Source organism: Haemorhous mexicanus, chromosome 5 (assembly GCF_027477595.1).
Source record: "Haemorhous mexicanus isolate bHaeMex1 chromosome 5, bHaeMex1.pri, whole genome shotgun sequence".
Lineage (NCBI taxonomy): Eukaryota > Metazoa > Chordata > Aves > Passeriformes > Fringillidae > Haemorhous > Haemorhous mexicanus.
In genome coordinates this window covers 38,777,907-38,803,915 of record NC_082345.1, presented here as the reverse complement: position 1 = coordinate 38,803,915, position 26,009 = coordinate 38,777,907, and the positions used below count along the sequence as shown (strand labels likewise).

Sequence of the window (26,009 nt, the reverse complement as noted above, 5' to 3'; positions counted from 1 at the left end):
CATGGCTGCCAACAGTAAAAGGGAAGAGAATATTAATTTTTAAAGCCTGAAGTTTTCACTAAGAACTTCACACACCCCAAGAAAGATGTCCAATGATTTCCTGAACAACAAATGCAAGTAGTTTCAAATGCAAATAAGCACAAGGAGACCAACTATTGCTTGGTTTTTTTGTTTCTTGAATAGTCTATCAGCATGTCAGGTCTACTAATGAGTTTCACTTTCCATCCAGTCAGTTCTCATGGATCCACAGAATTTGTTTCCAACAGGTTTAGCAAGGCAGGGGGACCTCTTGAAAGCTGGCAAAAAATAGTGTCAAGACTTTTCTTTTTTTTTTTTCTTTTTTTAAAGAGAAGGATCTCTCAGTAGAAGTAACTGAATTACTTCTTTATTATTGAAGTAATTTGATGCATTTTTCCACAAAAGTTCCACTTATGGCACATCATAACACTGCTGCATAAAGACATAACTTGAATACTGAGAAAAGAACGTTACTGTGGGTTTTACAGGACTACACAAACACTCATTTATCATGTGAACTGCTCTCCCATCAAACAAATCATAGCATGCCTTAATAAACTACTGCATCACGAAATGCATTTTTTCCTATTTCAGATTAACACAAAGATACAAATAATTACATACAAATTTTCAACATGCTTTCTTCCTTACCTGTTTATTATAAAAGGCAATGATTTTGAACCAGTATTTGGAACATATAACTAATGTTAGAATTTAAGTTCTTTAAAACCTCTGTAAAGAATAACTTTGTCTTACCATGACTATGGGCACTTCCTGGACTGAGACATGGTTGAAGCAACTCTTTGGTTGGAGTAAAATAGCCTTCTTTCCCCTGGTGCTGGTTCATTTTTCCTGGAGTTACAGGCAGGTCATCACTGTTTGTTACCACTGCTGAAATACAAAATGGATGCTCATTCAAAGATGTTATGTGCATGTGCATAGATTTCTATTAAGAACTTCACTGCTGTTTATGAAACTGGTATTCAACTGTTCTGCTGCAAAACATTTCATTCTACAAACTGAGGTTTTCAAACCAGATATTTGCTTTGGAGAGGATGGCAGAAAGATGAAAACAAAAATTAGCATGAGGTTGGAAAGGCTGATACTCAATAAAGATACAGCATTAAGCTGTTTCCTATCTTCTGAAATACTTCTTTTCTTTGCCACTTTGAGATAGCTTTTCATTTAACTAGCCTCAACTCAGCCAACCCGTGAAACAGCTTGCCAGATCAAGCTGTACCAACATTCCAAAAAGCTAAGATCAGTGTCTGTATACACATCACAAGAAACAAGTCATAACAGTACAAATCAGGTACAAATTCTGTCAAGGCAAAGGCCTAAATCAGAAGAGTTACTCTCCTTGAACCTCATCAGTCTGAAAGACTTGTCTGGTGTCTTCCTACCTATCTAGGACCACCTGGCCAGCCATCCTGTTTTATAGTTTCTGAACATTTTGTTAAGCTGCAGACAACAAAACTGTACCTTTTTCATAGTCAAAGAATGACTCTGTAACACCTGTTGTGTGAAAACAGATATACTGACAACGTGTTCAAAGAGGGAAACAAGCAATATTTACTAAAGAAAAGACTGGAACTTACAACACAGATGATTTTAAGAGTTCCCAAGCTTTCCTTAAAAGTTCAGCAGAAGATTTGAGTCAAACCAAACAAGTTCTAGTCTCTGGATGGACTCTGCAAAGTACAAAGGCCTTCTTAGCTTTATCACTACTCTTATTACAGTAGTGGAAACATTTTGCAGCAAAACCTGGAATGAACACAAAGCTGTATGAAAAAATAAAAAGGTGCCTGAGTGTCCAGAGAAGGGCAAGGAAGATAGTGAAGGGTCCAGAGCACAAGTCTGAGGAGGATGGCTGAGGGAGCTGGGGTTGTTTAGCCTGGAGAAAAGGGGATTCAGGGTAGACTTCACTGCTCTCTACCACTACCTGAAAGGTGGCTTCTCCCACGTAACAGGTGACAGGACAAGAGGAAACAGCCTCAAGTTGTGGCATGAGAGGTTTACATTGGATATTAGAAAACATTTCTTCACCACAAGGCTTCTCAAGCATTGGAAGAGGCTGCCCGGGGAAGTGTCACCAAACCCAGAGGTATTTAAACAATGTGTAAACTGTGGCACTTGGGGACATGCTTTAGTGGTAGACTTGGAAATGCTGGGTTAACAGCAGGACTTGATGATTCTTAAATGTGTTTTCCATCCTAAATGATTCTACGAAGAATGCAAGGACTGCAGTACACCCACCTGTATTATTTTTCTACATCAGACAAGCCATCTAAAGCTCTGCTCCAGACAAACTATTCTCTATGTGAACTTCTGCTGAGGAAAAATATGTGAGGAAATGGACAAGGGAGGCAACAAGCTCATTTTACCAGTTCAGAATTCAAGTCCATCATCAGTGCCAGAAGCTGAATTTCAAAGCAGTGTCTGATTTTGCTCTTCCTTTTATATCAAACTAGCTGTTTATTGTTCTGCAACTACAAATAAGGGAAAGGGGGACAAAAGCACTTGCTGAAGTCTTGAGAAGAGACCATACCGCAGAAGGTCTTGTATGTGAAAATAAAAGGGGGTAAGAAAACAGCTGCTTCACAGGTTTGCACAAAATGGGTCACTGCAAGGAGAGTGAGCTATACTTGTTTTAAAGATTTAAGGTGTCCAGTGCACTGAAGGAAGACCAGCTTTCACCCAACTAGCTGAAAACTCCTTTTGACAAGCCACTGGCCACTCAGCTTCTTCAGGGATGGGATTTCTCAGCCTACTGTGCTCTGCAGGTGCCCCCACCAGCCCCTATGCCACTGCAGCAGGTGACAGCGTGGGCTCCACAGCAGGAACTGCACTAGCAACCCTCTCCTGAGTTACCTGTGCAGAAGGATTGTTTGTGAATAGGCACCATGCAGCACTGCTAACTCTTTTTTAAGCTTTGGGAATTCCAAAGGTTTCTTAAAGCTGTCACAATGCAGTAATTTCTCAGGCAGAAGTTGCCAGTAACCCGCAGCATAAGCAAGCTCTGCACATGAGTGTTACTAAAGCATGAGCTACATTCAGCAGTGGGGACTCAGTCACACTGATGGGACTACAAGCTTCAAGCTCACTGTAAAATTCATATTCCTTCATTAGGAGTCAATTAGGTCCTGCAACAACTCCTAGAGCTGTCAGAAAGGCTCTTTTCCTACCAAACAGAGTTTATGTATCACCTAATATAGAATACCATATGGCAAGTACTTCATATGCCCAGGTATTCAAGGAGAACTTCTTAAACCAAGTGGGTTTTTGAGAAATCCCATCTAAAAAGCTGAAGAATGATTGGCAGGAGAGTTTTAAAATCTCCTTTTTAAACAAAGAAGTATAAAAGTACTAAAGAAATGGAAATAAATCAGTTAAGAACATAACTATTTATTCACACCATAGCAGCCACTAGGAGGATGTTGTCCCCCCTCTTGCAAAATGCCTCATCCTAATGTTCAGACATTTGCTCTGAGGTGAGGGAGAGGACAAGGCATCATTTTAGAGAAGAAACAACAAATAGTAAATATCAAAGCCTCCTTGTGACTCTTTAGAGGTCACATTTCAATACCAACAGAACTGTTGAGAGTTGAGAAGACATACTTTGTTCGTGTTCATCATACTGGTCATCAAATTACTAATACAAAAGTTTGTCAGTACAAGTCATACCTTAGAAGAAATATAAATTGGGGTCTTTACAGCCCCTGAATTTATTTCAGGTAAAGCTATGAAAAAAAATCTGGAGAGTCAGATTCTCACTTCTGTTTCTATAAAGAGCCTGTGAAAGTGCCTACACCACTGAAAATAGCACAAGGACATAATATACGGGAAAATGTTTATTACAATTCAATTCAACACTGTTTTTTAATGTCTGTAATAAGGTATATCAGCTAAAACCACAGCTTCTGCACAGATTTCTCATAGAAAAAAGAAACAATTTGTACCTGCACCATTCCTTTTCCCACATATACAAACTCTTAATCCCAGGCAAAATTACTCTGCCAATCATACTATCATACTAATGCTCACAAACCAATGGCACCAATAAGTCTTTGGCTGCATGTAAGCACATACACACATCTGAAGTTTTCCCTAGCACCTCACCAGATCCAATCCTGAAGAATTATAGTATATATACACACCTGTTCAATTCTGAATATGTAAAATTATTGAAATTAAGGGAACCACCCTTAGCACTAGAAATCGACACCCTCAAAAATAAAACCTTTTTCTGAACCGTTATTTTCATATCTTTACTATCTGTACTACAATAGCATTTGAAAGTTTCATTTCAAACTGATAAAAATAGCTTTTTTTTCCCTTCCAGATAAACAATATAAAATATTTTTTTTCCTGGCCATGACTGGGAGAGGTGAAGAATAAACTTTTCCCACTAAAAAAATAAAAGCTATGGTAGGGAAACTTTTGGATGAGTGGTATTCCAGGCAAAATACTTTTCCAACAGCAAGTTTTCATCACACTTCAACTTCTCAAGTATGATACAGAAGAAAACCTATTTATCCCAGCAACTATATGTAAAGATATGTGCTAACTACGAACATATGTGTAAACATAATGTAGGAGAGAGGAGTCACTTACTTGATAGTCCAGGAGAGTCTCTGTTCTCACCATGATGCTGTGTACACATACAATTGAGGAATGAAGAACAGCAAACATAAAAATCCAGGCCAGGAAGAAGCAAGTGCACAAAAAGCAGCAGCAGCAGCGGGAAAGAAGGACAATGAAAACAGTGTTAGTTCATAACTAAAATACAACATGCACCTCAATGCCAAAGGCAAGACCTCAAGAGACTCCGCAGTTCAGAAAAGTTGAGGCAACAAATCTGACAAATATGCCTATAGAAAAGCCATTATTAGAAGCCATCATTAGTAAACAGCAACTGCCTCAGCCACTTCTTCTGAGTGGAATCTCTCCAGCAGCAATTTAGTGCTCGTATGACTTGATACACTGCATTTTTAAAGAAACTTTAAGCTGGAGAGGTTTCAAAAGACTGAAGTGCTGAAGAAAGCTGAAATAACACAAAATGTTTCCAAAACCACTCCACTTTCAGAAAAGTGTTTTGGAAGGAAAAAATACTTTAAAGCCAAAAGTAATGTGCAAGCACCTACTAATGCTAGATCCAAGCCTAACTGCTTTTGCATACAAACACAAACTTAGAAGCCACAGATTCAGCTCATCTACAAACACAAGTAACATTTGAAATTGCTTAAGATACAAGACAAGCCGTGGAGTTTTAAATTTAAGGGATATTTTATATCTGAGTATTTCCATAGGACCAAGTCACACAGAATTTCTCTCCCACTGCATCCATCAAATATAGGCACTAAAGGAGGGTAACTACACAGTAATATCCTGTAAGCCTTTCTGATATTTGATCTGGAATATTTTTAAAATCCTTGCTAACAAAGACCACAGTCAAGGCTAAGATCCCACTGTACTCAGCCATGTACAGATAAAAGGCAAATTCCACTTATGTCTTTAAGGATTTACTGCATTTGAAATCTGTGAATAATAGAAAAGGAAAAAACAAGAATACTGATCAGCATGAACATTTCCTCCCTAAAAATAAATCCAAACATGACATATCTTCTATATCCCAAATAAAAAATCTGTGTTCCATAAAGCAGTGAAATCCTTGCTCTGCTTTAAAGAGGATCCAATCTTGCCTCTCTAATCAGGACTTAACAGCAGGAAATGTAAAAAAGAAAGATCATAATCAAAATCTTTGCAAGCAGCAATCTTGTCTAGCACTCCTGACCTCAGAACACTGATTTTTTTTTTTTTTTTTTTATCCCTCACATCTGCCTAAGGGTGTTGAATTGTAAATTGACAGTGCAATGTGCAAATGTGAAGTTCTGCAATGAATATACAGCAATTGCAGTACACATCATTGGAAAGGTGAGGGAACCCTTCTTTCACAATTCTGCACTTTCTGGAACAGGACTTGACTGATCGGGAAAAACTGAAATAAAATACAAGCACACTTGGCAAATAACCTCCTATTCCTGCCAGAGACTAAACTCAGGTCAAAGAGTGAAACCCATGAACTTATCAGACAGGTTTGAGTAGTAGAACATGAAATGTATTCAAGAATTCAATGGCTTTCAAGGCAAAGCGTTTATTCTTAATGTACAGATAACATACTGCGACTAGGAGACAGTGTATGTTCAGACTGGAGCTGTCCTACCCTATGCTGATTTTAGATTCAAGAGACCAGTGGCTGACAAGAGAACAAGAAGCCTGCAACTATACAGAGATCTAGCAACTGACTGAAGGACTGGGAGCACAGCTACTCAGCACTGAGCTGCTTTAGTGGTCACGGGGAGTTGGACAGCAAGAGAATGGAACTGGTAAAATACACCATGAACAGACACAAGATCAGAGGTACCTGAGCTCAGCCAGATGCCCACTCACAGTGCATTACTCACGTGTGCAGGAAACAAGAGGGAAAAGGCAGCGCAGCAGGTCCCGTCTCACTGCCTGCCCTGCAAGCAGCCCTGGCCATGATACAACGTGACACCAGAGAGCAGGGCAGCCTGTCACCCGAGATGGCAATGCAGGGGCTTTTCATGTAAATATTTTAGCATTGCATGGTTAATCCTATGAACTGGTACAAACAGCTCCTATGCCAGAGGCTGAAACACAAGCCTGTCTAATTCTGTCCTCTATCTTCTCCAACTGACATTCTGTTTATACACCCAACTCCCTCTGTTGCTGGCCAAGCCCCTCTCTTCATCAGTTACTTGGGTCTGTGTATTTACCTAAAACCTGCAGAATGTATATTTCTAATCATTGGTGCCAGATGTTAAGGCACTGCAATGAGACTGTTTTGGCCAAAAAGACCTTTTCATTTTCCAATGGCCTGTTGCACCTCTATCACCTGCAATTCATATTACTGCAGACTGGGGTTCCAAATAACTAGGGGAACAAAACACGACCATTTTACTACTTCAGGGTTTTCTCTGAAAAGAGTGCGCTCAGGACATTCCTGTCCATCACCACCCACAATTCTTATTCTAAATCGACAAAATTAAGAGAAACATACACATATTCCCAGAGGCACAATCTAGCCTTATTTTCACATTATATAATTGATGACTTTGATTACAGAACAAGTCCTCTGGCTTGTCCTCAACACTACATGATTGATTTCATTTCTACAGAGGCACAATTACTTTAAAATTTTGCTACCAAAATACATGAAGCCTAGTCCTCCTCCCAGTAAAGGTTTTGACTAAGACTTAGGAGTAAAACCAGCACTATAAATCCAGCAATATAAAGCATCACATGAGACAGCAGCTGTAATTGTTTTTATACAAAGGCAGCTTACGTGCTTCAAAAGAGCAGTATTTGTAGATGCTCATTTCTCAGAAATAAAGCTTATAACAACTGCTGCTAAACTTTAAGTTATATCTGCTAAGTTCTTCTGAAAAACAAAATCATTTTCCTGTTGAATATTAGGGTAAAAGCAAAAGCATGTCACACTAGCATATGTGAATCTCTTATCGCAGAAGGTTTTTTAAAAAAATGTTTTTACAATCAAAAAATGTTTTTACAATCAAATCAAATACAGCTAAATTTTTAATAGTTTAAATGAACATTCTAAAGCCAAGTTTGAGTTTTCACGTTGCTGAAGACAGATTGTCCCTGAAGGCAGTCTCTGATAGGTGTAAAGCATTGAAATTAATCCAGTTAGATTAGATTCAGGACCACTGACCCAACCTACAAATCTGATCAATAAAAATGATTCAATGCTTCAAGGAAAAAAGGTACTTTTATGTCTGTTACTGTTACAAGGACTGATACTGACTGCACAAGTTCTATCACAGGCAAATTATTTATTAAATGTATGTCTCAGCAAAAATTAGAAGTGACTAAAATTGCAAAAAAAAAATATTTCAGAAAAGAAAGGTTTATACCATAAATTTCCATGTTCTGAGTTCTGGTGAAGTGAGACTTGATTTAATTATTATTTTATAGAAAAGTAGACAAAAACTGCTCTCAAACAAGAACTCAGAGCATCTGTTATTTTGCACTGTTTTAATGGTGTCAGACTACAAAAATAGTTTGCTGAGCTGTCACAGCCTTTGTCTTCAAATTTATATTCAGTACGTATCAACCTAATTGTTAGACAGGAAGAAAATTTAATATGAGACTTTCCTCTGTATACTGATTCTGGAAAGGAAAAAGCACAGCATTAAGGCCTGTGATCTCCTCATCTTTTGTTCTTTATTAAGCCAGCTAAAAAAGCAAATTAGAAAGCTGACACCTCTAAAAAAGGTTTTTTCAGATACCTCCTAGAAACATCCCAGAGGACTTAAAAGTGGAGAAAAATTTTGCTCAGTATTCCTTATCCACATTACAACACATGTGTTTCATTAATTTTATCATGACAATGCAAATTTAAAAAAAGAAAAAACCCAAACAAACAGATTGCACCTAAAAGTCTGGAATACTGGAAAATTTTAAACATTATTTCAAAAAATATTAAGTTTTTGGGAAGTGTCAGGATTTGCATTGACTAAAGGTCTTCAAAACTACTGGGTCAATCTCTCTTAAAATACATATGGTATTTTTAATATTTAATTTTCACTTCATTTACTATGATATACTCTAGGCTGTTTATTAGACTACCAAATAAGCTTTCAAAAATGTTTTTAACACCTGTAGTGCAACACACAAAACTTGACATTGTAACTGCAGTTTAGACAGACAATTACCCCACTGGTTGATATTTTCATAAGAAATGCTTAGAGTGGCCTATTACAATACACCATCAGTTAAAAAAAAAATTATTCTGAGATGACACTTCAGAAGCACATAGGATGAAAGGCACTCTATCCTTACACTTAGCATTCTTCCAAATCAGTCTTGGTAAAACAGACTCATTTTGAGGTACCTTCTTAAGATCATGCTATTCTGAAGGAATGTCACAAAAAGAAAAGTAGCATATCTTACATTACTTTAAAGTGTTTTGTAAACTGGTACATTTTTATATATTTTGAGGAAACAAGGAGCACAGTAACTGAACTGACAGCATATTTTTAAAAACTGAAAATACCCTACTGCACAGTTGGCAGTTGATACTCCTAAGTATGCTGCATCTGGGACATAAATGCATGGGCCACCCAGCAAACCAATGAATTTGTTTATTACAGAAAAAAGCCAAGAATTTTCTTAACACACTGCAAAACAGTTTGTCTCCAAACTCACCACTTAAGATAAAAACAGTAATAAAACACTGGATCAAGTTAATAGCTCCATGTAGTAGTTGAGTATCACAAATAAAGTTGGTCAGTAATGAGGTGTTAAATTTGACTGTCACCTCAGTTACAGAAAAACACTTCCTATTTTGCCTTTGGGAGGCAGTGCTTTGGAAACTATAAAACATTTCCTTCTTCAGCTGTTAAAGTACTTCTACATGACACAGCTTGTGGAAAAACTAAACTCTTAAATAATTTCAACATTTATGATGATAATGATGAAGCTCTATAGTACACACTAGCCTTTCTTTCCACAATTTTTAAATTGTGATTAGAAAGAGCTTCATTGCCTCAGAAATTTTATAATCAGTACACATTATCAACTCTTACATCTCAGATTACTCTGGTAACATTCAATTATCACTTTCTTCTGTCTTTTCTGCTCCTCATTCCACCAAGAACTACATTATTTTTTCTATTGTTCATAGTCACTAACTAGCCAAGTGCCACTTAGACTGAAAGGAACACCTTTTTCGTTTGGGACTCCGAGACAAAATCCAAAAATCAAATCCGAAGTCTAAAAGTTTTTTGACACTCAGCCCTCCTGCCATGAGAATCTAGTAAATGATACATGATACTACATAATATTCCAAATGCATTCACCAGAAAAGTATCAATTCAAAGCAAAAGGGAACAGATTCAGGCCATTTAACCCTCTCCCTACAAAAGCATCTTCACATTCATCTCATTGCACAAAGGCACACTTAAGTTACTCACTGAATTTCTATCCAGCTCCCCATCAACCGGAACGTTCTCCATGTTGAGAGGGCCTGTTCTCTGCCTCTATCAGTTAGAGTTCTTCCATCCTGCTACTCAAGATCCTAGAGAAGAAAAGAAAAATGGAATAATTTAATTCCAAGGGCTGAAATCCAGTAGACAGCCACACTTTCTCCTCCATTTTGAGAGGCTAAATAGTCTCACATGGTAACAACCCCTGCGTTTTACAGTACCTTGCAAAACCTGAACATTTAACCCAGAGAAATCAGCTTCGGAATGGAGAGAATAGTTTCAGATAAAATGACCATAACAAAAAGTACTCACAGAGACAAGCACTTACTTCTACAAATAAGGAAGAGTTACGCAAAAAAAAAGAAACCCACAGGCTTTGCCCTGTACTTCCCGTTGTTCCAGAGTTCCCAGCAGCACACCGCTCCCCCCTACAGGCATGTGCACACCAACTGTTTGGGTACAAAACAAAGCTATTCTGGAGCAGCCGGAGTTGAGGTCTTCCCAGCATAACTCCAGAAACAGCCATGTATTGCTTTGCAGAACCAAAACACAAAAATTAAATAATATGTGCAAGCCAGCACCTTCTGTGGCACAGCAGGCACTCCTCTGGGAGTCACCGCACACAGCGAGAAAGCAACGCCTCATTCTCTAGGCATTTCCTATTTACCTTTTTTTGCAAGAGAATGAAACCTACAATGAATCTTAGTATTCACAGCATATTTATAGTCATTAGCGAGACAAGCACACACCCTGGAATCAAGAAAAACTTGATGGAAAAGAAGTCCTTTAACCATTGATTTGTTAAGCAAGTTTCAGCAGAGGTGCAGATCAGACTGGGATGCCTGCTGAAGTGTCCAGCTACAGCCCACAGCTCTGTCTCTGTCCAGGACCTCCATCCAACAGGACAGCAGGGGATGAGGGGGCTGTGCTTACCTGTTCAGGACAGGGCAGTGGGCATCGTGCAGGGACAAAACCCTGTGCTCCCACCCTCCCCAGAGCCGTGCTCACTCTGCTCTTCCCGCCAGCCACAGCAAGTGCTTCAGCAGAGAATTAGCCCAAGGACAATTTTCTGCTTTCCTTTTGTCTTGGGTGGGGTGAGAGGGCAGGAAGCAGCTAAATTACAAGCTCAATTGCTAAACCAACACTTGTGCAAGAGCAGGGGTAGCACGGAGATGGTGATTTTTTTTAAAACTCTATTATGTTTGCATATTGTGCTTAGTCTATGCATCAAGGTAATGACAAATTTTAGTAAAAAACAGATTAACAGAAGACAGCATAGTGAGGTGGGAAGACACATCACAGTCCCTGCAAGGAACCTGAGGAACATCCTGAATGCAGGAGGACGGGAGAAAGGCAAACAGATAACCAGAGTGCACAGGAGCTTCTGGTTCAAAGTCTGTGTCAGGAAACAGACACTCATGAAAACAAATCTCACTAAAAAGAACAACCATTTATTCTACTGCTTTCCATGTTTTATTATAATTGGCTTTTGGGTTTGTATTATGTAAAGCAAGTTAGAATTTTCCCTCAGGAAAAAACATACAGTATTAATACAGTCTAGATAATTACTATAACATATGCCAGTAAACCACAAAAGGAACCATTAAAAAATAGTTTAACAAAACTACAAAGTCAGAAGTTTTCTATGACTTAGTCCAATGAACTGAGGAGGACCTTGCTCAAGCGCCTGAGTGATTAACTGAGGTGGCACATAATTGGGAAGCACGGTGCTCTCACGTGAATTACAAACACTAGACATCTGAAAGGAGATGACTACAAGTTATTAATTTGCATTAATAAAAGGAAAGATGCCATTACCACAGAAAGAGGAATTCCCCTTAAAGCTCTGTTTCCCAGAGCAGCAGGCACTGTGACCCTTACCTTCCACACCCAAACATGAGATGCAGACCTGGGTGATGATTTCTGATGTCTGTACTTGTCATCTCTCCCCCACACACCCATTTTAGGTTCTCTTATTAGTAGGAAATTCAGCAACACCAGACTGCACGCATATTCAATTTGCAGAAACACCAAACTCTTTTAAACAGGATGAAAAATGAGTGGCATTACAAACAGATGCGAGCACTGCTATTTAAAGCAGGTTTTCAGCTTTTTTTAGTCACACAAACTTGTAACCATACTCAAGTTATCAGAATGAACAGATCTTTGCCGACAGGAACATTCAGCCTAAAACACTTTTAACCCATTTTTATATTTAACATTTTTAACTCTTTATTTTTCTTGTCAATGCTCCTGGTTTATTCTGCTCACATGATAACAGCCTTCCTTATCTCCATCTCATGAGCAGCATCATCAGACAGGTACCCTATGGTCCAATTCTTAGCATTCATGATCACTTGTGGTCCCAAAGACTCAATGCAGCATGCTCCTAAAGGCTGCAGAAAAGTTTTCTGGGAAAAAGAAGGAAAAAATCCTACCTGCTGCTGTTTAAACAGTAAAGCAGGTGCAGAAATGGTTAAGGACTACCTTCCCCCAAGCTGTTTAGCTTATGAGTAGACAGCCAGCTTGCCTTATTTTTCTTGGCAAAATGAAGGCTGAAAGTGAACAATATTGCTTCTGTTATATGCCAAAATAAATACAAAGGAAGGAAAAGGGCTCTCTCAGCAAAATGATACTGCCAAAGAGTCAAGTAAGTATGAAATTGGAGAACAGACTTATTTTGAAAATTACAAAATACTTGTAACCATCTGAGCCCCAAGGCTTTGAAACAATTTTCTAACCAATGCAGGGAAGGGGAATTTTCTTATTTGTAAATGCAACCAGGTTACTATGAAGGGCCTTTTCTACTTTAGCTAGTCCAACCATTAGATTTGAAGACACAACTCCAAATGTATCATTTTATTGATCTAAGGGTTTTTCTAGCTTTTGGGGAATGTTCATGACATGCTTTTGCTGCTCTCTGTTACATTCACAAGTGTTTGCAGTTTGGTCAGCTTGAGGTTTTAATTAACAAATGCTCCTTCACAATCTTAATTCTTAAAAGTTTAAGTGTTCAGGAGGGTACACACAAAATGAAATTATTTGAAAATAACTCTATAATGGCAGCCAGCTAGCCAGCTATTTTTCCTTTACAAACATTGGATACAATCAGGCACACACAAAGGTATTACTTCCTTTAGAGCACTGTACCAATCAGACAAATCCTGCCACAAAATAAGCTCTTTCTCTCCAACTGTGAAGAAAGTTGAACAAGTCAATAACGCATCTTCAAAGCAGAAGGGAAATGTTTTCCTCTTATCACACAATCCATAACCTGTCCTGTTAACACTTGTAGTCCATCTTATTTTTGCTGATGACACCAAACTGTGTGGTGCAGCTGACAAGCTGGAGGGAAGTGGTGCCATCCAGAGGACCTTGGCACACTTCAGAGTTGGGTCTGTGTGAACCTCAGGACATCACTTCAGCAAGGCCAGGTGCAAGGTCCTGTACCTGAGCTGGGGCTATCCCCAGGACAAACACTTGCAAGCACAAATACCCAAGGCTGGGTGGAGAATGGGTTGAGAATGGGTTGAGTATTGGGGATACTGGTGGATGAAAACTAGACGACTCAGCAACATCTGCTGGCAGCCCAAAAGACAATGTATCCTGGGCTGCATCAAAAGAAGCGTGGTCAGCAGGTCAGTCCACGAGGTCATTCACAGATCTACTTCACTTTCACAATGTTTATATTTGATATTAGATATTAAAAAGAAATTGTTTACTGTGGGGGTGGTGAGGCACTGCAACACTGCCCAGAGAAGCTGTGGATGCCCCATCCCTGGAAATGTTCAAGGCCAGGTTGGATGGGGCTTTGAGCAGCCTGGTCTAGTGAAAGATATCCCTGTCCATGGCAGGGAGATTGGAGCTAGATCATCTTTAAAGGCCTTTCCAACCCAAACCATTCTGGGGTTCCATGGTTTTAACAGATTGCTTCAGTTATTGGTAGTTTTTGTAATAATTTGGTTTTCAGTTCATTGGACCTTGAGAATAGGAAAATTCTCCTTGGGTCTCCCACAGAAGGAAAGAAAAATATGCATCAATGAAAGCTACTTCTCTGCATGAACAGGATCTTTTCTAACTATCGACACACATGCATGCTGAAAAGTCCTATGGGAAGAGGTAAGAAGACAACTCCCATCATTAAAAAAATAATTTCAAAAGCCATAAATTGGATGTCTCAGTACTATGCTGTTACCCAATATTCTCTTAGATATAGCTACACAAACCACAGATCAAAAGCGGAACAACTTAGGTGCCTTGACCATGAGAGAAACAGTGGTAGCAAGCTTTTGTTCAGTCCTGTAGAGATCAGTGAAGTGGATATGGCAGTGTTCTGCATTGACTTACATTCTCTGTGTTAACCAGATTACATAAACTTTTATTGCAGGGTATGTTTAACTAGATAAAGGGGTTACTAGGCAATGCAAGGCCCTTTTTCTGCCAGCATAACAAGAGCTCATCACCAAATATGATATTTGTTCTAGGCAGAAGAGAGTTTAGCCCTGACACTGTGGCAGTAATACCCTACTGGTGGTATATTTATAACATTAAATTATAATCCAATTCACAAATCCAATTCCTCCCCTTCTCCCACACAAGATTAACTTCAATTCAAACACTTCACTAAATCTGGAGAGTTTCATCAAGAGTCTCCACTGTCCCCACACAAATTCCTGAATTTCAGCCAAGGTGCAGCCACAAAGTGCAAGTGGTAGAGATGACCCTTGAATTTTTAGTCAATGACCAAGTTACTTGAACACCTGCACAGTGCATTATAGAGGCAGGTTTTAGCTATCTTCCTAAGGAGCACCACCTAGGGTCCTTAGACCAGGCAGGCGCACTGCAGTACTGTTTTGTGACCCGTTACAGTATCACAGAACCCTCCTGCACTCCAGCACCAAACCTCAGGGCGAGCCCAGCCTCACTGTGCCCTGCCACTGGCTGCTGCCTCCTGACCCAGCCTTTCCAGAGGGGAAGTGCTCTCCTGGGCTCTGACCTCCAGACTGACCTAAGCTCTGCTGGATGCCTGCCTTCTTTCCCTAAAGCCTAAAAGAAGTAGAAGCATTTAAATTGCACAAGATTAGTATCAGATAAGAATATATAGTAATTTTTTTTTTTTAAGATGACACAAGTATAACAATACATTGACTTTAAGGATCAATGTGGCAGCAAGCAAAGGCAAGGCACACTAGGAGAAAAGAAAACTAGCTGTTTGCATTGATGTCAAGAAGGATAAAAACCCACCTAGGTCCTTGCTGGAAAGCAGAGTCACAACAGCACCAAAGAAAGGCTATTCCACAGGAAATCAGAGAATGGTCCAGGTTAGGAAAAGACCTCTGAAGGTCATCTTGCCCAAGTTCCCCCTTTGCAGAAGGATGTCTAGACAGCTTTGGAATATCTCCAAGGATGAGGACTACATAAACACCCTGGCCAACCTGTGCCAGTGCTTGGTCACCCTTCCAAGTCAAAAAGTGTTACTGGTGCTGGGATGGAACTCCCTGTGTTTCTGTTTGTGCCCACTGCCTCTTGTATCACCACTGAGCACCACTGGAAAGAACCTGTATCTGTGACCTCTACACCCTCCCTTCAGGTATTTCTACATATTGATGAGTTCACCCTGAGCCTTCTCTTCTCCAGTCTAAACAGACCCAACTCTTCCAGCCTTTCCTCACACAAGAGATGATCCAGGCCTTTGATCATCTTCACAGCCCTTCATTGGACTCTTTCCAGTACATCCACATCCCCCTTGTACTCAGGAGCCCAGAACTGTACCCCACAGCCCAGTGCTGAGCAGAGAGGAAGGATCGCTATTCTCAACCTGCTGGCAATGCTTTCTCTAAAGCAGTCAGGAGCACCATGCATCTTCTTTATGGCAAGGGGATGTTCCTGACTCATGTTCAGCTATCTGTCAGGATAACCACGTGAACTCCAGGTAGGCAGTTCTAGAAGGTCCACAAGGAAGTTTAAGGTAACAATCTTGACAAAGATATCTAAGTGCTAAAACAAACCAAAAAGAACAAGTTTCCTATATATTAAGATGTAACTATAACAGTTATAGCTAGCTATACCTCGTAACAGGTATAGGATCAGTTTCAAGAGATTAAAGGAAATCTGTACCCTAAATCTAACTAGGGTGATCAAACCAAGGCCCTCAAAAAATCGAAGTGTCTTTCAGGCTGTCCTATGACTGCTGAAGGCACTTTCACTTTGCTCCATGCAGCAGGGGAGCAGCAATAGCACAGAAGGTCATTGAGGTAGTCTGCCTTACTCTCAAGGCTCTTTGAATACAGTGCACCAGAGGAAGAGAAGCCTTCTGGTTGTAGCACAAGGCCACAGATCCTCTTTCTCAGCTAACAAGTCTGCACACCAAGTACACTTCACTATCAGGCTACAGATCAGGCCAGCTTCTTGCACATGACACAGTGCCACTGCAGGCCAAGTACCCTGTGTTTGTTGAGATCAGTTCCAAGAAAGCAGAAACTGAAGCAAAGTTACTAGTAAAAATGGAGGAGAGGCAACAGGATCAAAAAAAAAAAAAAAAAAACCAGTAAAAGATCTGGTAAACAAAGAAATCACAAGTTTCTCGACTCTCTAACATTCTTAACTAACAAGAACTTGGTAGAATTAGGAACTGGTTGTATTCTGCAATTCTAGAAAAGAAATCTGAGAGCTGAGAAAATCTCTAGGTTCAATTCCTACTACTGTTAAGTCAGTCCAAACAGGAGAGCTTGACAAAACCAGGAATTAGATAGAAGTCATAGATGACAAACTGCATAGTTACATTAACTCTGAATTGCAACGTCTGAATGCTCAAAAGTCTGCTACAAATATAAACACAGCAGAATCAACAACTGCCTCAAGTTCCCCAAGTACACTGTGATCACTTAAAGCTATCACCCACCAAATCTACCCTTATGAAACACTTCCTTCCACCCTGAGTTTCATCACCTGCCTTCTCATTTCCTGAATAAACAGTCCACATGCAGAGCAAGCTGTTTCCTCTGTTTCTGTATTGCTGTTTTCAGAAGGGGAAAAAAAAAAATCAAATACCAAACCACCAAAAAAGAAACCCAAAATAAACAGGAAAGCCGAAATGTTTAAGAACAGGACTTGAAAACATCTCTCATCTGGAAAAAACCTGGCATAGTCCAGATACCTCAGCTATCTTTTGAGAGAGTTAGATGGCAATGAAGGCCAAGGAAAGCATAACAGAACTTCTGAATACCCACTGCAACTTCAATAATTACTACCTTTAACCGGGTTCCACAAACAAACTAGTCCTGAAAAAAAATGAAGGCATACAGAAGATATGGTAAAAGTCACACACAGGTACTAAATCCCAACATTCTCTCTAAAAGCTCAAGTTCCTAGGGTTCTGGAGCCCTTTGCCATTGAAATATGCTCCAAAGCTCCCAAACTTATCCAGGTCTTAATGATAAGGAATGTGCAAGACTGTTCCCATGACTCAAATGAGTTGCTGGTCTTAATGGTAAAATGTCTATTTCTTCACTTAAAGGTGTTCTAGTTACCTGAAACATTAAAGTTCACCTACAGTTCACCTCTACGAGCCATTTTTACCTAGGGCTCAGTCTAACTTTGGAGCATAAAAATAAGAGAGGCAATAAACCATTGATTTTGTTCATTTAAGAGAGAACCTATGAAGCTTCATAAAACATTCAGATGATTTTTTTTTTGTTTCCTTGTGAAGTAGGCAAAGAAGATTTATTCAAACCTTACAACACCAAATCTAGCATTGTATTTTTACATACTTTTTTTTGTTACTTTGCTACAGTACTAACCATCAAAACAACTAAGTGGGCATCATACACAACCATACAAGGTTAAATTGGCCAATGACAGTTTTGATTTTGAGGAAAAAAAGATGGACTAAAACTAAGTGGTTAGAGACAATGGCAAACAATATTCCTTTCAGAACTCCATCCTCTGATTTTCTTCCACATCTGTAAAGTTACTAACAATAGTCTCTCACATGGTACTCTTTCTCATCTCCCATTTTGGCAGCTGTATGAAGAGGCAGTGTGACACACTCTGCTAGAGACAGCTGGAAGGGATTAGGAGATTACCAGTCCTCCACACCTGGTCCTTACCACCTCTTTCCCCACTGTGGCTGAGGTTTTGAGGTTTTTCTGAACTGCCTGTGGACCTGTCTGTGTAGGTGCTCCCTAACCTTCTCCTGTCAAGAGGAATCCCCACTATTGCAAAAATGATTTTAAACAGACACCCACAAAATGTGAATCATTTAGTCTGGGCTTGGTCATGGGACTTCTGCAGGCCTGGCACTGCAGGGGTGAGGAACAGCTGAGGGACACCTCTTCACTCACCTGCACTTCAAGCAAAACAGCCTGGGTAAGCACACACTGTTACAGCTACAGACTCCCCCAACACCAACTGCAAACTACTTCAGGAAATGAAGGGAATCATGCCAAGGCAAAAGGAAAAGCAATGTTGTTGTTAGGGTTTTTTTTGAAATGAAAAAGTGAGATGAGTCAGCAGAGATGTTTCCACAGACAAGATGGATAGGTGGCAGAACAAATCCTTCTGATGCTGATGCCAAAACGGAATCAGTTGCCCTCCTGCAAGAGCAAATAGACCTGGATGTCTTCTGCATGAACTTTCCAAAACAAAACACAAGACTATGAAAAACATATAAAGAATATGAGAATTAATTCATTGTGCAGAAAAAGCATCAATAAGAGGATCTTAAAAGTCTACTTTATGATGTATCTAGACATTTTAGTTATGAGATCATCGATACAGAAATATTTTAAGTCTCATCTGCAGGTCAAGAATACAATCTACTCCATAAGGAATGAAGTTTCAGAAAGCTATTCTGAGAGTATTTATAAATGATTACAAGTAATCATACTATTACAGATCAATGAATTATTAACTGCTAGCTAAGCTAAATGTGACTAGGTGAATGCTTCTTACCTACTGCAAATGAAGTAAAAACATGAGCTTAAACTACCACAGTTTCTGTATCTCAGAGGCTGCAGTGATTTTGCTTGACCAAACAGGCACCAACACACAGACAGCTCACTGCCACAGCAGGTGCTATTGCAGCCAACTTCCCAAATGAATCCATAAGATTTTCCATTAAATGAATAATATACCTCCAAAGCTGAGCCAGTGCAAAGACCAATTTTCTAATGGCAATTCTACTAGGTTTGTAGTCTTTCCTTCGCACTATGTATTTTGCCACCACTGAGAACTGAAAGGAATGCCCAACCTATTTTCAAGGGTGAAAGAGACCTTAGGGCCTCTTTTAAACTCTTATAGTTATTGAAAGGACACCCTGTCAGATCTTCCAAAGCCCTACCAGTACAGAACCACTTTTCTGTATGCCAGTGGCTGTTTCAGCAAAGTAAGAACTGAGATTACCTCTAAAATGAGCATCATGGATACACTTCACAGGAACTCAGTTAAGAGAGTAACTACAATCCTAATTTCTGCTCTAACCTGAAATAAATAAAATAGAAAAAGCAATTCAAGTTCCAAGAATAAAAATGAAAGAAGTCTTAAATCAGACAAACAAGTTTCAGTTGAGCTGTGTTGGCTGTAATACAGTTATGTTGTGTGGGAGTTTTTTACAGTTATGTAAAAAATGGGCTTTCTGCAGGCTTAAATGCAGATATTTCAAACAGGAACCTTATGTTTATTCTTATGTACAATTTAATTTTCTTATTTTAGCAGCAGTGTCTCTTCTTCATAATAAAACAGAGTTGATGACATAAGAAATGGCCTTTATTTCTTTTGGCAAGTGCTAAAAGGTAGTTTATACAAGTTCAAGATACAGGATATCTGTAGAAGAATTTAAGAACAAAAGGTCAGAGTAGCCTACTGCAATAGGAAAAACCCTAGAAATTCTAACTTAAAGCAGCCGCAGGTTCAAACAGGCAGCAATAGTATCTGGTTTACACATCATGGTTTATTAAAAAGCTTTAGAAAGTCTAATTTAGATTTCCATTGGTTATGCCAAGTTTGGTTTTTTTCACTCTAACACTAAAGTAAAACGAGCTGATGAACCCAACTTTACTTTTTAGATGTCAGTGCTGTTCGACCTGATCACAATTCAGGACCTTTCATAGGATTTTTGGCAGGGTTGTTTTTTTATTTGTGTTTGTTTATGGTTTGTGAGGTTTTTGGGGGGATTCTACGGAGGAAAGTAGGAGGTTTTTTGGGAGTTTTTCACTGTTGTTCTGGGGGGGTTTTTTAAATACAGGAGAAAAGTATTACAAATAGACTTCATACAGGCTCAACAAGAACTAATGCTTTTAGCACCAAACATCCAAGCTTGTCTTCTGAAGCTACTGAGTAACTGCTGACCAACTTTGATTTGGAACTGCTGCAACAATCTTGCATAGTTTTTAGTTTAATAGAAGAACCAATAATACTTAAACAATATATCCACAGGAACTGTACAATATTATTCCATTGCAGACTTGGCAAGTGACCTAACAATAAAACTCTTTTACCTACCCATTTCTATGTAACCAATTACAAGCTCCTGTGTGACATTTCTTTGGGCAATGAGAAGAACCTGGCCTGCCACAACAAACAGCTGTTGGCAAATCACAAGCATCATCAAGTGACAACTTATCTGCAATTCACAGCCCTCAGAAATCAGGTCAACATCACTGCCTAATGTAAGTCAGGCCACTGCTCACACTATTTGCAACAAACAAGCATCTTACATAAAAATTATTTTTGACAGAGATGAAAATCGAAGTCAAGCCTTTGAAACATTACAGACAGCCACCAAGAGCAGAATTTAAACATATTAATTTGCCAAACTATCCCATTTCTGAAGAGCAGAATGCTTTTTGCTCCCAGTACTGCAAGGAGACACCAAGACTTTTTATGGCGAGAACCACGTATTATGAGGGTACTTTTAATGTTCTGCTTCAGGGACCAATATAGAAGATTCTATTTTTTCTGCTTCAATCAGTTGAGAACGTGTCACAGTTGGGATAAAGGGTTCTGTTCCTTGACAACCAGGGAGTGGTGATAAGCACAGACAGGAAAAAGTCTTGACACTTCCTTGGAAGTTCTTTGAAATGCTTCAGAGAAGAAAACAGAGAGAAAAAAATTACATCCTAAGCAAAGCATTGTTGTGTTGAAGGCTAAACAAATATTAAATGGACAAGGAACCTGCTCCTGCTCTTCCACCCAGTCTACTCAAGTATTGGGAATTCTCTTTCCCCTAAAATGGTTTAATCAGGCCATCAGATAGCTTGAGCACCTGATTTAAAATGAATACAATCCTCTCACCTGTGCAATCCCCTAGGACTGTGTGATAGGAAATTTGAATCCTGCTTCCCCACCATCCTCTCCAGCCCCTCAATAATCAGCAAGTTAGAGGAGGTAGTTAAGGGGCAAGAGCCATCACATAGTTCAGGAATGCAAAAGACAGACACAAATGCTGGAAAGGAAGGATGCAGTACTTGTAAGCTCAAACAAATTCAATTGCTATTTTGATGACAAATAAGGGAAAGAATAGTTCCAAGAGGGAATGTATTTCTTTTTTTAAAGACTTACATCCTTGCCTTTCACAGCATTACAAAATTCCAATATTGTCCCCTAAACTGACAAGAATTATCAGTTAACAGCATTTCATAAATTACTTTCATGTTTAAAATCACACACAACACCAAGATAACACAAGCTTAACGACCGAGATAATACTAGCATAAAGCAATTCAATACCCTGTATCTCTGCCAAGGCAGTTAACTACACCTCTATGTATAATGTTACACATTTTATTCCCTTGAAGGCAGCTCACACGTGTATTTCCAAGTCTAATGTGTAGGAAAAGAACTAAGCACTAATTTCCATGCTTCACAAAGTAAATTAAGCCAGGCAGCAATAGCTCAGTATCTGTAACTGGGCAAAAATGCACGTCCCAACCTTCCCAGAGTGGAGGAGCGTGCTCCTGGGGCACCCTCCCTCTCTGACGCTCACTTTCACACACTGCCCTGAGATGTCAGAAGGAAGAAAAGTGCAGGTACCCATTCAGACTCCCTGCAAGAGTAAGTGCCAGCACATGCTTCCAACCATGTGCAGTGCTAAAAGGGGTGACTGGAGAAACCTGGTGTCCAGCACTTTCAATCGATCACTAAGTATCCAAAAACAGCTGATACAAACCAGTCAACCTCAGCACCTACAGCGAAGTTACAACTAGAGTCTTTAACTTTTAGAAACTATGATTTGTCCAAGAAATCTTATAATGAACATGTAGGAGAGTGAAAATTTATTAGTTTGGGGGTTTTTTTCCAAAATTGTAAAGCTAAAGCCCAAGTAAAACTGATTTTAATGACAGCAACAAGCATGCAGAGCCTCTAATCTAAAAACCAGCTTGGCATACATAATCTTTAACATGAGAAAGAACTTTGTTCCTTTATTTTGTAGTCCTCAACAGAATTCAAAGAAAGATTAGCATCTCTTTTTGATGATCACAACCTGAGAAAGCATACCATATGCCAGTAGTTCTTAATACAGTGGCATGTTTTACACTCCCATGATGGCTTCTAAAAAGTCTGTGAAATTCACAACTTCAGCTTTTCATATCTAAATTGTCTGCAACAGACATGCAATATGAAATTAAGGCTTGTAACTCTAGGAGTGCTATTAACTGAATAAAATCCAGATTAAAAGTGAATAGCCAGCTAGATATTTCAAAGTCATTTATAAGCACCAAACTGTAAACTAACTGAGACACCCACCAAAACCACGTAACCAAGACAAGCACACAAACATTCCAGTTACAGCATGAAATAATAAGCAATTTCCCCTCAAGAGAAAAGCACTATGCCAACATTTCATATACAATGAGAATTGACTGTTCCCAAATGTTGATAAGTATAATTAACCTTCTAACCCTGTCCATGGCCTTGAACATTAAACCTGAATTCATCTTGAAAACCAATTAAAATGCTAAGCAGTCTGTCTACTTTGGGACTGGAGAATAGCATTCAATTAAAAAAAAAAAAAAAACCAACCAAAAAACCATAGCACAATTGTCTCCTTAGACACCTTCAAGGATCTGTTAGCTGTAAATAGATCACATTTTAACAAGAACTGAAAAATTCTTCAATTCTTCATAAAGATCCTGAAACATTTAAGCTCTATGAAGGCAAAATTGAAGGTTTAACAGAAAAAACAGCCACAGAGAAAAAAAGATAAAGATGATCTAGGTGGGCTACGACTTATGATTTTGCCTTTTCATGCTATCTTTAACAACAGATATTAATTGCACAATACAGTTCCCATTCAAAGAGCTTAACTTCTCTCTCTCTCATTCATTCTGCCTTTTAGATTGCCTACTAACAAGGAAATCTACTTATAATTTATGTCACCCAACCTGCTTTTTTATGTCTGCCATTTTGAAATCAGCAGAACAACTAGACAGGCAGAAGGAGCTAGAATTCTCTTTTTTCTTTCTAACTTCTTTCCCACATCATAGATATTTCCTCTTACAAAAAAAAAAAAAATCATGCCTACTTGCTATGAAATTTAGGTGCATGTGACTCTGTGATGATCATGTTTCTTCTCATAACTTTACTTCAACAGAAGAAAAAGCAGGTAAAGTGATTTCTGATTTTCTAGTGAATCTGAGCTGATGAGCACCATTTTACAGTTACTACTCAGTTTTAACACCAAAATTTTGTTTCCAGTGATATATTCCAGTGTTATATTTTACTATAACTTCATTCACTACTGGAGTTCAGAGTGGCAATAATTACTTTTTCTTCCCAATTTTTAGCATTTATTTTTAAATATACACAATCTATCTGCTTACCAGGCATCTGCTCCAGTATTTCAACAAGTTTAAATTAGCTCTTCATTTTGAAAACAGGTGCTTTCTGAAGTGGCAAAAAGTCAGAATCATCTTCATGTCACATGTCATGCCTTATAACTTCCAGGGAGCTCTCTCGCTGCTGTTCCGTGACCCTTGACAGTGCTGTAGATGGCAGTATTTCACAGAGCTCACCGCCCTGCCCTAACCTGCAGCTAAGGACTGCCATACGGGAACACACTCTAAGGGTGCTTCAGCAATCTTCAGGCATTTCCACAATAGACCACGCACGGTAAGAAGGTATACAAACTGCTTTAATTTGAAAAGCAACCTTCTCAGATGCCTAAAGAAATGTACCATAATGCCAGTCAAACAAAAATGTTAAGTTATCGCAGGTGCAATCATCCTTCAAACAGAGATGCACAATAAACTGCTCCCATGTATGGGATTTGAGCACACTCAGACATTTTGTTTCAGATTACCAGAAGAAAAATGAAGTTTTCCATAGTAACCTCATATTTCTGACTACAAAGTGCTGTTCTAGTGCAGGTGTACATCTGGATTGTGTGACATTCACTTTACTTGAAATTGAGGCACTTTTAGAAAGTAATTGCCTGCACAGAAAACATCTCAATTTCATGCTAAAATATAGGTCTAGTCTGTCAGCAACACATTTTCCATGCAGAACCCCCCAAAAGCAGTCATTCCTGTCTGGAAGCTGGCTGTTCACATCATGGCATGCATGGCATGAGCTTCACAGGAATGAACTACCACTCACTCCTGGAAAACATAAGTAACATGAATCCAAGTATACATATTGCTTTGACTTCCAATTCCATCTCTTCCTAAAATTTTATCAGGAGTTGAAAAAAGCAAAGTATGCTATATTCTACTGCTACAGCTCTTATGTCTTCTGCCACACATGCCAGAAGCAGACTGAAGGGCAAACTGTGCAAATCCCATACCAACATCATGGCTTCTACCCATTTCATTATGGGTTGAAAAAGGATTCCATAACAGCAAGTCAGTAGCTTTAGGAACCACCTCAACAGCAATTCCAATGCTCCCCCAGATAAAATCCATCTCCAAGCTGTCAGCCTCATTATGCATCTCAAGCAAAGCACATAACACCAGCTCCCAGGACACCAAGTCTGCCAGCTTGTCTTTGTAATGCTCACAAATCACAATCCATGAGTCTGACATTTCTATTCCTTATAAGGAAGGACAGCCTGCTGAAGATCAAAATTACTGTCACTGCTACTCAGCAAAACATTTGCTGGCAGCTAGAAGATGCATGAGACATGAGAAACAGTGATGAAGGAGGAGCAGAAGCCAAGACACCTATGTCATCCTCATGAAGTCAGGAAACAAAGTCCAAGGCTGTCATGGAGAGCAGACTGATACCACGGCATTCCACCAGAGTATCAGCAGGAGGGCTCCTACAAGTGCTGGTCAGAGCAAATAAACTTATGCTGATAACAACCTCCCTGGACTCAGTATTGGGAGGAGTGGAGTGTTACTAATTTTGGTTTATAGCTCATGCTTGCAGTAATTTGTTTGAGGAGGGAGGAGACATTGACATAGGCACCTGAACTGCAGCTTCTCCCACACTGTTACAATAGTGTGATCTTTGCGAGGTAAGCAGCAAAGTCTGTCATGCATGGGATTCAAGTAGAGACATTTAAAATTTCACAACTGCAAAATATTCATCCATCATGCAAGCTTCCATCAGTGAACACCTGTATTTTTCTCCATAGAAAGTGAAGCAAAGCACAAGAACACAGAAGAATGCTGCTAGGTTTCTGAATTGCTAAGACAGGAAGCACAGCAGCAAAGAAGAAAAAAACAAATATGCTGCTATATGTTTAAATGAAAGGAGAGAGGTGTGTGAGGCTAAAGATACAACTTTTATGGACATAGAATAAAGCTAGAATGGAGGAAAGATGTTGAGAAGAGTCAGACAATTATAACCAAAGCAGTTAATGACACAGGACCATCACCTAAAAGAGGACTACAGCAAGACAAATATGGAGATAAATGTATTTTTTTTAAATCATAGAACAAATTTCAAGCAAACATGACCCTGCAACAGGATGGCAACTAAGGCTGCCAGAGCTCCAGTGGGCTTTTGTTCAGTACTGATGGC

General features: G+C 39.2%; 1 protein-coding gene across 11 annotated transcripts in view; it reads right to left on the bottom strand.

Annotated features, from left to right (window-relative positions):
* Nucleotides 1–26,009, bottom strand: part of OSBPL8 (oxysterol binding protein like 8) — an 83,861-nt gene that overhangs the window by 44,800 nt on the left and 13,052 nt on the right. Inside the window, exons 1-4 of one of the 11 annotated variants that reach the window (XM_059846880.1) lie at nucleotides 10,980–11,119; nucleotides 10,035–10,138; nucleotides 4,633–4,669; nucleotides 775–909 (exon numbers count right to left, since the gene is read on the bottom strand). In XM_059846880.1, the coding sequence (XP_059702863.1) occupies nucleotides 775–909; nucleotides 4,633–4,669; nucleotides 10,035–10,076 (214 nt within the window). In that variant the 5' untranslated portion in view covers nucleotides 10,077–10,138; nucleotides 10,980–11,119. Of the gene's footprint in view, nucleotides 1–774; nucleotides 910–1,616; nucleotides 1,783–4,632; nucleotides 4,670–10,034; nucleotides 10,139–10,267; nucleotides 10,375–10,979; nucleotides 11,120–26,009 lie in introns of those variants that run through there. The other 10 variants (XM_059846881.1, XM_059846885.1, XM_059846890.1 and 7 more) reach the window with 10 other exon arrangements.